Source organism: Lichenostomus cassidix, chromosome 8 (assembly GCF_008360975.1).
Source record: "Lichenostomus cassidix isolate B80296 chromosome 8, HeHo_3.0, whole genome shotgun sequence".
Lineage (NCBI taxonomy): Eukaryota > Metazoa > Chordata > Aves > Passeriformes > Meliphagidae > Lichenostomus > Lichenostomus cassidix.
In genome coordinates, this window is record NC_139489.1 from 6263289 (window position 1) to 6276410 (window position 13122).

At 41.7% G+C, this 13122-nt stretch overlaps 1 protein-coding gene across 1 annotated transcript in view; it reads right to left on the reverse strand.

Moving 5' to 3' along the window:
* ELAVL4 (ELAV like RNA binding protein 4) overlaps positions 1-10681 on the reverse strand; it is an 80740-nt gene extending 70059 nt beyond the window's left edge. Inside the window, exon 1 of the mRNA XM_085067635.1 lies at positions 10529-10681. Within this exon, the coding sequence (XP_084923761.1) occupies positions 10529-10546 (18 nt within the window). The 5' untranslated portion in view covers positions 10547-10681. The remainder of the gene's footprint in view (positions 1-10528) is intronic.
* Positions 10682-13122: the final 2441 nt, after the last annotated feature.

Consider the following 13122-nt stretch of genomic DNA (forward strand, 5'->3'; position numbering starts at 1 on the left):
TATAATAAGGAAAACAAAGCAGGTGAAATACAGAGAGGGTAATGGGTATAAAACCCAGAACTGATGCAGTATTTGAGAGAAGAGCAATGGCAACAGTGAACTCTCCATCCTGACACACAAGCAGGGAGGGGCTAAAGAAAGACAACCGAAAAAAAAATTTGCAGCTCCTCTTCTTGCTCTCTAAAGCTCCTGGAGCTCTTCTCTTGGGATCAGGATGACTCTGGTTTTCCTACCCAATTCTGAGGTTTTCATGTGGATTTAAGGTTTTCTTTAAACGTCTTTGCAAAGTGTCAGACATACCTTAGCAGATGATTTTTAGCTTCCTTTAAAGTAGGACAGACAATGGATATTTTTAATACTTGTTTAAAAAAATTTAAAAATGCTAGTAGGTACAAAAATTGTTCTGAAGGCTGAGCTAACTAATAAATAACTTTGGTTACAGCTACCAAGCAATACATATTTGCTGCTTGGGCTTCAAGAAATCTGTGCAGCCCAGTTGGAGAAGCTGGCAGGCTCTCCCCAGAGCAAACTCACTTCTGCTGCACTGCCTCTTCCACAACCATAGGTGATTTATTTTCTACTTCAGACTGACTTTTAACTCAACATGCAAATAAAGGAGGTGAGGCAGCAGCCAGGCTACTTTTGTTTTCTCCAGTTTGCATTGAAAAGCTGTATTTGAGAAGATGGGCTCTACCAGTCCTAGGGGAGTGTGGATGAATTTACCTCACCTCAGGTTACACATCTGCTGGGCAGTGACTCTCTCCAGACCCTTTTGTACACGAAGTTATAGGAAATGATCACTTTTAAGGCACAATCCATCTGTCCTGCTCTACAAATCTCAGAGCAAAAATCATGCCCTTCTTCCCTGGCTATATGCTGAGGAGATCACCAGTGATCACCAGGGGAGCCTTACCCAGGTAAAAAGTCCACCTTTGATGAGACTAATCCCACCATGGGTTTACCAGGTGACCAAGGCAAATTGTCTCCAGCTGACCCTCACCTAGATGAGCTCTGGCCACACTGGGGTCTCTTAACACCACAGAGCAAGTCTTGCTATAACTCAGCATAGCTGTTTCTAACAAGTACTTCAGTGAATAGTGATTCAGGCAAGACAAGCTCAGCACAGACCCACACCACACCCAAGGCCAACACCCACAGCCCCCACAGCAGCTGCACAAAGCAAATCCTGCAACACTACATGGGTCTGTACATGGAAAAAGCCTAACATCTCTGGAAGCATGTAAACAACTTATCAAAAGAAAAAAAAAAAGCTAAGTTTATTCCATGAACTCTAGGCTACATAATCTTGCTTTCATAGCAGAAGCTTTGATTTTGGACCTCCAAACAGTAAAGCCTTTAGAAAAAAAAAAGGGTTCTAGTACATCCAATTTATGACTGTTGGGAAAAGCAACAATCACATCAAAACAGCTGCTCTGAAAACCTATCCAGCTACAGGCCATCACCCTGCAGTTTAAGAATATTTCACTCCATTGCCTGAACACATTTATATTCTTCCAGGTAGTCTTCCTGATGTTTTATAAGGATTCCCCAATGCAACAACAAACGATCTTTCTTTTAATAGTATCACTGGATGCATTGTAACCTGCACCTAGGGACACCCTGCTCTGCTCAGATAAAACTTAATTGTTCTTCTGACATCGTACAATGAAGGAACTTTAAACGCACCTAATAAACGAAACAGTCCTCTCTTTTTAACATTTTCCCGAGCCCAAATGCCTAAAAAAAAAATTACTGAAAAAACATTCCAAGAGAACACAGATAACCAACACAGACTTCGTGTACCAAAAGTATGTTTTCAAAATGTGCCAAGTAAAGGCTAAGATTTTATTCTGCTGTGATAGAGGTGCAGCTTCTGTGGGTAAAGGAAAGGCAGGTATCAGTGAAGCTGTGCAACATCTGACAAAAGAATTTCAACTGCTGGCAACAAATGGCAAAATCCCTACAGCGTATCTGTACTGTCTCCTTCTCCAGACTATTCCCATAACTTTTTGCTTTCTGCCAAAACATCAGGGCAGTATAGGTGCACACTGTAAAATTCAGTGGTTTGGTAGGAAAAATTTCAGCTCCTGACCTTTGAGGTTAATGGTGCTATTTAAATTTAAGACACAATGAAGCTATTAACCAATTACTCCCACTGACCTCACTGGTAACTGGAAGACTGTCAACACAGAGAATGAGGCCAATTATTTGGGAGCTGACGTGTTCAGGAAACCACACTCTTCAGCTGGTTGGGAGGCTATCTCACACCAGAGGATGATATGGCTTTATCCATTCCTGTCCCTGTCACTTCTCAGCTGCCACACAGGCACAAAGACTTCGATGCTTAGGAAACTCCTACTAGCCCAGAAGATTACTCAGCAACCCAGATTACTGCACATACACCAAGGTTTTCTTCTCTCTGTCCAATGGCATCAGTCAGGCCTTAACATGTTCAAGACTCCAACTCAGAGAGCTTCCCCAACACAGCACCAGATATGAACACTGCCATGATGAAGACTGCAGCTCTGCATATGTTGCTGACAGAATCAGAATTTCCTCCAGTAATGAACTCCCTAAATTTCATCACTTGCTGTTCCATGTGGAAAGCAGAGCCAACCTCTCCTTCTGTATCATTAGGATCATAACAGTAATTTATTAAAAAAAAACTGTCAAAACTAGATGCTATTGCACATTTCATAAGCTTTTAAGTAATGAATGAAGGAAAAAAACATCTCACAGATACAGTCACATCAACTTTGGAAACCAAAATAAGAGCAGATACTAAAAATGAATGTTGGGAAAAAAACAACATGTAAGTGTATACAGTCAAATCTTGCTCCAAATGCTTCCACAAGACCCAGATAGAAATAATTTTAAAAATACTGCAATCAAGCTTAATAGAGGCTTTACTTGATTCATCTATTTAAGAATCCAGAAAAAAAACCCTCACAATTTCTACACAAGAGACTGCTTGTAAGATTCAGATTAAGATGAACAGGCCAGATGCTCCAGTGTACCAAATTTGCTCCTCAGCATTTTCCTATCCTGCCCACAAACTCAGCCCCACCATTCTGTGAAAGGGCAACCGCTGAGCATCAGAGCTGACAGGTTAACAGGAAGGGGAAAAAAAAAAAGCACATCAGCCAATGACATTCCCACACCACAAGAGGATCCCAAACGTGTTGTTCAACACCACAAAATGCAACATAACCTGGCAAAATTTCAAACAGGTTTCCAGCAGAGTGACCTGCAGAGAGCAGCAGGAGATTCAGGGAGTCAGGCAAGGAAGACGACCTGGGAGCATGGCAGTGCCAGGTGTGCTCCCGGGTCTGAGTGCCCTGATGGGTCCCACCTGAGCCTCCACCATCCTCCCAGTCCAGGTGCTCCATTTAAGCTCAGGGCTGGGGCACAGGGGGCAAAACTCTGGCCTTTCTGTGTAGACCATTTTACCACTGAAAAAGTGGATGGAAAAACAGACAATAGGCTGCATAGCTCCAGCTCCCATATCATCTCAAGTATATAGTTGGGATTTTCATCAGTCAGACATTTGTAGAGTAAGACTGATAAGATGCACTGAGAGGCACACAGATCTGAGTGCCTGCACCACACAGAACATCCCAGTATTACAGCTGACTGAACTCTGTGGTTCTGTGAAGGGAGTTCTGGGCATTAATAACCCTGCTTCAGAACCACTCAGCAATGTACTCTCATTAGCCAGACCATCTGTGTAAAGGAACAACCTACGCTGTCACAGCACACACAGCCTGGGGCTGACCTTAATATCTTCCCCCACATATCAGCAGAGGACAAGAGGAGAGAAATCTGGCATTAGTTTCTGTCTTTACTGCTGCCAGAGGAAGATAGCTGGGCTGGAGAGGAAGTTTCTCACCTCTCCAGTCACTCTGCCAGCTGTGGCAAATGTGCAGTGGCAACTTCTCTTCCTCCTAAGGTCCCACCAGTGAAGTGGGAAATTTGGCTGTCCTATTAAGATAGGATAAGTCCTGTTTAGATATCACAGGACTCTGGGAAAGAGAGGCTTCACAGATCATGTGAAACAGTAAAACCTCCTGACATTATTCAGTCAGTGTAAATTATCTGATGGACTGGAAAGCGCCCAGCATGACACAGAATTGCATTCCAAATATGAAGTATTTGTTGCTTTTTGCTCCTTCCTCTCTATCACACATGTGCTAAGACAAGCTGCCTGGTAGACCTTCCTGGAGGCTCTTCCTACCTGCACAAAAGTCTGAGATCCTTGATCTGACTGCTACAGGAACAACCTACACAGCCAATTGATGCAGATCAGAGGGCCTACAGGACAGTGAGGATATATCCCAGCCCCAAGGGAAATATGCAGTCATCTTTAAGCATGTTGAGGTTTAGTCCTCTCTTTCTAGGCACATCATTTTTCCAGAATCTGCTTTTCTGGCCAACAAATATCATGCTTCCTCCTCAGGATGGAAAAAAAGCAAAACAAACCACTCAGACCCAATCTGCTTAATGTGCTGCTTACTCCAGGAAATGCCATTTTTTTCCATCTCTACCAATCTCTTTTAATCTTTGGTTCCTTCACTGCTTTCATCTGTTGCATTTATTAATTTCCTCTGCCTGTGGCCACATGCAAGTAGAGCTGCAGAGAGCAGCCCTGGTGCTATGGTGTGCTCTCTGCTGTTGTGAGAGCCCAAGAAGAGCTCCAGTAAGCCCAGGGCAAACCACAGTGTGGAGCACTGAGTGAGAGGAAACTCAGAGAGGGATTTGAAAGACTCTTCCAAGACACAATTAATGCTCATGTTTTCTTTAGAGCAGCAGAATGCAGCAATGAGTACATTAACAGAAAGGTTGGCATTGTGAATACCAACAGGCATCTCAATTCAACCAAAAGTAAATTATCTGGATTGTGAGATGTCACCTAGGATGCCACTAAGTGTGTACAAAATGCTGTATCTCCTCTCATCATGAAATGGCAGAAATAATCTCTCACACATTAAGGCTGCTAGCAGGAACATTGTCCAGTGGAAACAATGCTTTTCTAAGATTTCAGCATCTAGTTTTGCTGTTTTGCCCTTTCTAAGGGATGAGATCAAATTAAGACCCTTTTTGGATGTTTGATTTTGCAACACCTGCAGTAGTTGATCATCTTTGAAAATTTCACCTTTCTGCTATTTATTCAAGACTTGCCAGTGAGTTAGAAAGCTATTAAGCATGGAATACATGACCAACAGACAAGCAGGATAGAAAAGGACTTCTCTTGAAAAACTAGGAACAAAACAAAACAAGTTACCCAAAACCAGAGCTACTTGAGTGAGGTACAATGATTAGAACTGTTGGCAAGTGACAGACCTGGATACAGGAGTCTGTACCAGACCAGCTTTGTATCACATCAGCTTAATATGAAAGCTTCTCTTTTGACCTATAAAGCTCCTACAATAAAAAATTTTTTAAACAAGATCCATTTTTTATGCCTTCATAAAAGTTTGGGGTTTTGCATAAACAATGAGTAACAGCTTGGCAAAAGGTGACTTTACATGGGCTACTGCAACTAAAGAAACTAGCAAGGATGTCAAAAACTCATGAACTGAGATATTAAAACACTTAAATGACATTTAGCATTACGCATTTAAGAAAAAAATTCAAGAGGATATATAGTAGACATGATTGTTGGGAAGCTCATGATATCCACTGTTTATATATCAGACATAAGAAAATATTGCCATATAGGTATTTTACAGCAAATGACTGTACCTAACTGAAAAAGGCCTAAAAAAAAAAAAAAGAGGCAAGCCAACAACAGCAAGATGCAATGACTTCAGCTACACAAAGAGTCTTTAGCTATACATTGCATGAAAATATGGAGGACAATGGTTCAAATAAACTCAACTGTGTTGGAAATAGTGCATGAAATCCCAGAAGTGATAAAACTACTAGTCAGTGAAGAAAATGAAAGGAACCAAGTGGAAGAAATCAATCAAGAAGAAAAAGTAAGCTTTTTTTTTATGAAGGCAGGCAAGAGGCCAGATAACATAGATGGACACACATGCAAAAAAGAAAACCACTGAAAAGTGTTGCACTGAGTAGAGCAAATGGTAAATTTGATAATAAACTAGGAAACTCCAGACTAAGGAATGACAGCAAGCAGTGAGGGGTGAAACCAATTTTTCTTGTGCTGGAGAAAAAAAACCACCTTCTAATGCAAATGGATGAGCTGATTAACAAAGCTTGCAGAGGCTGTTGTGAAAGCCGGGTGAATGGAGAGAACCCGAGGGAGACACTAAGAGCATGTAAACCAAATCAGGGAGCAGCTGACTGCATTCAGAGGGAAGAGGCTACAGGAGCACTCAGAAACACGAAAACAAGAACATGACCTAGGCTGCACGAAGCACCAGTAAACACACTGAAGTGGAGGGCAACAGGAGGCATCTGTTCGATGTGTTCTTAGACTGCTGAAGTATCAGCAGTTTTACAAATACCACCATTTATTAGTAGTAGTTTTTATAAGCAGGGGGAAGCACCAGAATGCTTATTTTTAGGGAAGTCATACAAAAACCGCAGAGAAACGACATTTGTTTTTCAGCACTAAAAACCCAACTGTTGAAAGGTGAGGACACCCCTTAATTTATGGAAATCCCAAACCCAATCCCCCATGCATTAACTTTAAATCATTATGGAAACAAAGGCTGCATATTTTGTCTATTGTGAGGACACTGAAGTACTTTTTTTTCTAAAATAGTTTACTATGTCAATGAAATTGCAGATGCTTCTGTGCACTTCAGGGACTTCAAACATTGCATCAATTATCTGAATAAGTAATGAAAAGACATTGTGAATAAAATGGTTCAGCAAGCCTGGTTCACAAGTCAATTGCTTTCTGAATCCAGTAATATACTGTAATATTTGACGTGTTATTTCTTTTTGCAAGAGGTTAAGAGTTTCCTGTGCTTCTATGCTGTACTTGCAGAGTTTGGAGAGGTAAAAAACCAACAAAATGTGAAAGACTGCAAGAAGGACAACACACTTTTAGATTCTCCACTACAGCCCTCTTTTCACACAAAACAAAACAAAAAAATGGAAGGTCACTGGAACCAGAACTTTGAAGTCCAACTAAGGCAGAAACATGAAAATCCCCCTAGCAGATTGGGCCAGCAATTTAATACTTTAAAATTCCACCTCTGACAAACTGGACTAGGTGATGGCAGAACATGAAATGTCTGTTTGTTGAGCTCTTGCTTCCAGAGAGTCTCTTACTGGCACCTGGAAACAGAGCAAGCATAAGGCTGATTATAATTTCCATAACCCCCAAGGAAAACTATCGTGCAAGATGTTTGAGTAAGAGCAGTGCTGTTCGAAGGCAGCATTCATAAACAGAACAAAGACTAAACAAAAGGCTAAACAAGTACATCATAATTAACAACTACCACCAAACTTTTAATTAAGATATGTAAGAAAAACCAAGGAGAGCTAATTAAACACCAGGATATGTACTTTCTTAGAAAAATCTGAATTGGTACCGTGAAGTAAACAGGCTAATTAGAAGTGACCACAATTATTTTGCCACTGTTTCTGAATTTTTCAAGATGATTTTTCATCTTGCTCTTTAATCCTACGCCTTTTTTGAACCCTTCTGTTGTTTGAATGCAGGATTCTTCCATCAATTTCTTAAAAAAACTGAGCAAAAGTGAAGAAAATACCACAGAGATTTAACTTTGTATGGCAGGCATATTTTGTCATTAGTTTTGAGACACACTCTTTTCTGCCTAGGACAGAATCATTCTTGCAGGGCCAGAATGATAATTATTATACACTCCCCCCATTAATCCTGAACAAATCCACAGTTACTACAAATGTGTCCTGATAAAACTGCCACATCAATAAAGCTACACTCCACGTGTTTTTCTTTTATCCAGGCAGCTAGACCACTATAAGAATATGATGCTGTTTCACACAGATTTTACTGTTAGAGGTATCAACTTCCCTTAGGGCCAGAAAGCAGTTACAGATAATAGGAATCTAACTGGCAATATTAAGGTTTTACTTCTTTCCTCTTATATACTACCCTTTCATGAAAATACATCCATTCTCATTACTTTTGCCATTCTTCAAAACTGTTACTGGGCTGATTTGAACAGTAATAGTTAATGCTGATAGAAACAAGTAAAGAAAAATGCTGACACAACCTGGAGTTATTTAAGAACTTATTTGCTACACATCTATTTCCAGAAAATTAATAAAAAGTTGCTGACTTCCAGCTGTAAAAACTCCAAGTATACCTAGGCAAAATAAAAATTGGTAAAAAAAGGAATTCCCACCCACAGTCCAAAATGCAAACAGCAAAATGACTTGGAATGAACAACTTCTGCCTCTCCCCTACAGTGCTGGCACAACACCCAACACACCACTGAGAGCCACGTTAACTCTTCGTGATTAGCAAGATTAGGAACCATCTTCCAGAAGGTTGTTTCAGTATCTATGCAGAAGCAAAACTCTATTTCTTAAAATACACTCTTATATTTAAGAAGTCTATGGCCTCCTAAAATTCTGTTCTGATGTATCACTACACACTAATAAGGTAACCCTTAAACTATCCTGGAAGAAATGGCTGCCCACAGCAGCACCTTTCTTATTCCACATTTAAGGTTCCAGACTATTGCTGTCCTGCCTGTAGCTTTCAGACTATTATGTCACCTTTTCCCCCTTCCACAAAACCAGTAAACATGTAAAGCAGTACACTTCTTTCTTGAAAGTCATTAATTTTAGACTTCTAAATTTGAGGTGTTTCCTCCACATCGAGACAAAATTAACAAGTCCTTCCTGCATATGAGTAAAAAAAAAAAGTTAACTGTGTTTCAAAACCCCTCGAAAATTTAGATGAAAATATGCATGCCTGTGCCAAGTAACTCACCAGCAATGCAGAAATGGAATGGAATCTCCATTTCCTCACACTATTTCCAGGCTTCTCTACTGCCAAAGCTAGATGAGCACTTTCTCCCTAGTCTACATTTTTCTGTTCAATAGGTGGAATAAAGTAAAAGGCTTATTTCTGTGCAAAGCCTTCTTCCTCTGCATAGCAATAAGCCTCACACTGTAATTGATTTTTTTTTAAAGTGTCATTTAAATTATTTTGGTATGATTTATCTTTCCTTACTTTTTCCTACAACATCTCAGAATATTAACAAGGAAATAAATGTAGTAATACTCTAACATCTTCAAACATTACCTAATTTAAAAATCTAATTTACTTTCTATCATTTAGGCTTCCTTACTATTTTAGATGTCACTCAGTGTGGATAGTAAAATTAGACTATCAGTTTCATTTTTGCTTTGAATGTGTTGCAGGTTCTGCTTCTCAACCACTAGAACCTTCTTGTTTAAGGTTTCCAAAATTGTTCTGGACTTTCTGAATTAAAAAAGGGGGGAACCACTGCTTTGTTTTTATTAAAAAAATTCTCAACTGCTCTCCCTGGCCCTTCTTACAAGAAAAGGCCAAGCGCTGGCACAAAACTAAACCTCCAATATACCTGTTAAATAGTATTCAGTGATCTTCTATTAATACAAGGAGATAATAAAAGTCTTAAATAGCACTGAGGGTGCCACTGGATACAATGACCTTCCAATGAAGCCAGTGGGAGACCTACTTAAGAGCCAATAAACTGAGCGAGTGATGCAATATGAGCTGTCCTGCTCTCGCTTTGGTGAAATTTAAAAGATGATTTATCACTGTAGGCAGCCTTACTGCCAGCCAACCTCCACAACCAGTGAGTCTTACTCAAGGCGTGCCACTCAAAAAGAACTCAGAGAAAATATTTAGGGAAATATATGTTCTTTAACACACATGCTCATTGATAGAATTTACTTTAGGAAGAGAGTTTTTAATACAGAATAACAAACGAACAGAAGTGTAAACTCTACCCACACTAACCTTTTAGCACCTGGGAATACTTCATTTACCACCAGCTCCCTGCAGGAAAAAACAACTCCATCGCCACAAAACCACCACGAACTTCCACAGTAACTATTAGGCAATTAAAACTACACAGTCATGGGTAATGACTTTAATTAAAAACACCTTAATTGCGCTCATCACAGTAAACGGGACTAAGCCTAGAACTCGCTTACGCGTCACAGTTACATAGGTAGGGAAAACTGGGAGAAGCCACTGGAAGCGCCCAGGGACAGAGCCAGGGAGAAGCCAGGCGCAGACACAGAGCCGGGCAGAAGCCAGGGGCAGGTAGAGACCCAGGCAGAAGCCAGGCGCAGACACAGAGCCAGCCACAAGCCATCCGCGGTCCCCCCGGTCCAGCCCGGCTCACACCGCCACACGCCCCGGCCCGCCTCCCCGGCAGCAGCACCCACACGCTCCGAGCGCGGCCCCGCTCCCGGCGGCACTCGACGCCCCGAGGGCGGATTCACCGCCGGAAGAGAGGGGAACGGGGTATAACCTCCTAGCCCCGGGAGCGCTCACCGCCAGGAGCAGTGAGAACGCGGCCAAGGCCCCTGCACCGCTCCCCTCCCCGCCCCGCCCGGGCTCCCTCACCGCGCTCCGGCCGCGCATCTTCCATCCACAGCGACGCGAGGGCGGCACGTGGCGGCGGCACCCACGGGGTCTCCCGGGCAGCCGGGCAGGGCGCTACGCGGCGGCGGGACGGGGAGCGGCCGCCATGTTAGCTGGCAGCGCTCGGGGAGCCGCGGGAGGCGGCGCGGGCAGAGCTCTTATGGCGCTCGGAACCGGCCGCAGCTGTGCGGGGCGCGGAGAGACAGAGCACACGTGTGGGGTGCGGAGAGGGAAGAGCCGGAGCAATGCACCCGGGACGGTCCGCACAGCTCCGCTCCCTCCCGGGCGGCTCCCGATGTGGGAATAGAATTTGCTGAAGTGTTAGCGGGCTGAGGTTTGTGCTGATCTCTGAGGTGCTTCCCCCTGGCTCCGACTGGATCCGTGACCCTCGCCCATGGAGATGTATGAGGTAGAATTCTGAGTAGGTTAAAAAGCCTCGTTTTCAATCAGTGTTCAAGGAAAGGATAAGATGATGTGACACAAATGTATGATCGTGTGCCACAAATAGAACGTTGTGGGAAGCTTTTCCTTAGACATAAGCTTTGTCCTATATTTTTTCAAACAGTTTATTTCCTTGCTGTGTAGGTCATTCTTAACATTAGGCTAAATTTAGCTGAAGATGCACCAACAGACTGAGGAAGCCAACTTAGACCTACAGCCTCAGCTGTGGCCTGGTCAGGAACCTGAGTGTGAAATTATTTACATTTTTACTGATTTATTTTTGTTTCAGTTAGCTTGGTTAAAAGTAACAATCTCATATTTAAATAAAATACCTGGAGTAAAAAAAAAAAAATTAGAAGCTTCTAGCTTGCCTGGCTTACTTTAGTGCTGCAAGCCATATATACAACTTGCATTAATTTCAAGGGTATTTCTACCACAAAGTGAGGAAAGACTGAACATCTTGGGCCTTTTGAAGATTTGTACCTGAAACTTCAAAACAGGGTCCAATCTCCGCTTCCAGTAAGGACAGCAGAATTTGTACTTGTTTATGTACTTTGATTTTCAGTTCTTTGTGTATAAATTTAGCTGTGGGTGGAGTATCCTGAGCCAGATTCCTCCTTCTATGCTATACATGCAGGATTACAGAAAGACAGACATGATTCTGTGCTAGATTGACAAGGAATTGAATTTCCCAGCAAATGCTGGATCAGAGCCATCTGTTTCAGAAATTAGCATAGCAGCAATTTGTTTGTTTGGCTTCATCTGTCTATTAGTTTGGTCCAAATCCTGTTGTTTTAGAGACATGCTATCACATAGGAAAAGGATCTGTGATACACTCTGTTCAGGCAACCCCTAAAATACATGAATTATTCTGAGCAGAGCAGATATGAAATGTCATTGTCAGAAATCCAGACAAAGCTAAAGTAAGATGATTTGTTTTTCTTTAAACAAGTTTGACTTTCTCATAGCACTCTGTTTTGTATTAAATCATCTCCCCCTAACCAGTGTCCTGGTCTCAGAATACTTCTCTCCAACCCTAAGTAGTATTGCTGTACTTGTAGGTGTGCTGGATATTTTCCTCCTGTTTATTTTGACAGAATGATGGAAAATCCTTCCTGACTTACAGCGTCTACAACTTTTGAAGAGGTATTGATATTCTTAAAAACTGAAAAATCTAGCTGCAAACAACAGTCAGGAAAAGGGCATCAGTCCATTAAATGATAAGGTATCACCACATTAGACAACAGCTTTTCTAAAATGTTTCATTTTGAGCTCTGTATACCCAAAGAAAATGACATCTCTTACACAGCATTTTTATTTGTGGCATAAACAGGCTGTACTATTTAGGATTTCAGTTATTTGCCTAGATTTTTTTAGGGTCTCTGGAAAAAAAAAGAAAATAATACTCCAAAAGCTTGCATTTACCATTTTATAGTTCCTATTGGATCTGGTCACAGTGCAAATGTTTCTCCACACATGTAGAGAAAGGTCTACAGTGTTGTACAACTAATGATAATTATGTGGCATTTGCTTGATGATGCAAGTTTTGATTCAGAGGATGTTTCTAACTACTCTTTCAAAATATAACCCAAAATAGTCATGGGAAGGTCTTCTGTACCCTTGAGAAGTGCAAAGACCAGTATAGTTACTATGAAAAGAGAATTCTAGGTAGATCTACTCAAATAAGAAGTAATGGGAATATTTCCTATAACTGAATACTTCTAATGCATGATGTAGAGACTACACAAAGTAAAACATTTAGTTCATTTTCGTGTTAGTTCATTTCTTAGTTACGTGGCAAAAACCACCAAAAAAACACCTTCTAAAATAAGAACTTACATTTCTCCTTCAGAAAAACGAGTCGTATGTTGCAGGCAATGAAAGTGATGTAAAGTCTCAGCTCAGAGGACGAGAGTGCTCATTCCACACCTGCCCTAGAGATCACCTGTGTTGCTCTGTGTGCATCTGTCTCTACCTGAGCATCCTGCTCACCTTACTCCTCCCACCGTCCGCCCCATTTCTTTGTCTCACCTGAGCCACCAACAATCGGTTCTGCTGGAGTTTGGAAACCTGGGCTGAGCGGAGGGGGAGGGAGTTGCCAAGGAGAAGTGCTTACCCAGGTCACTGCTAAAATC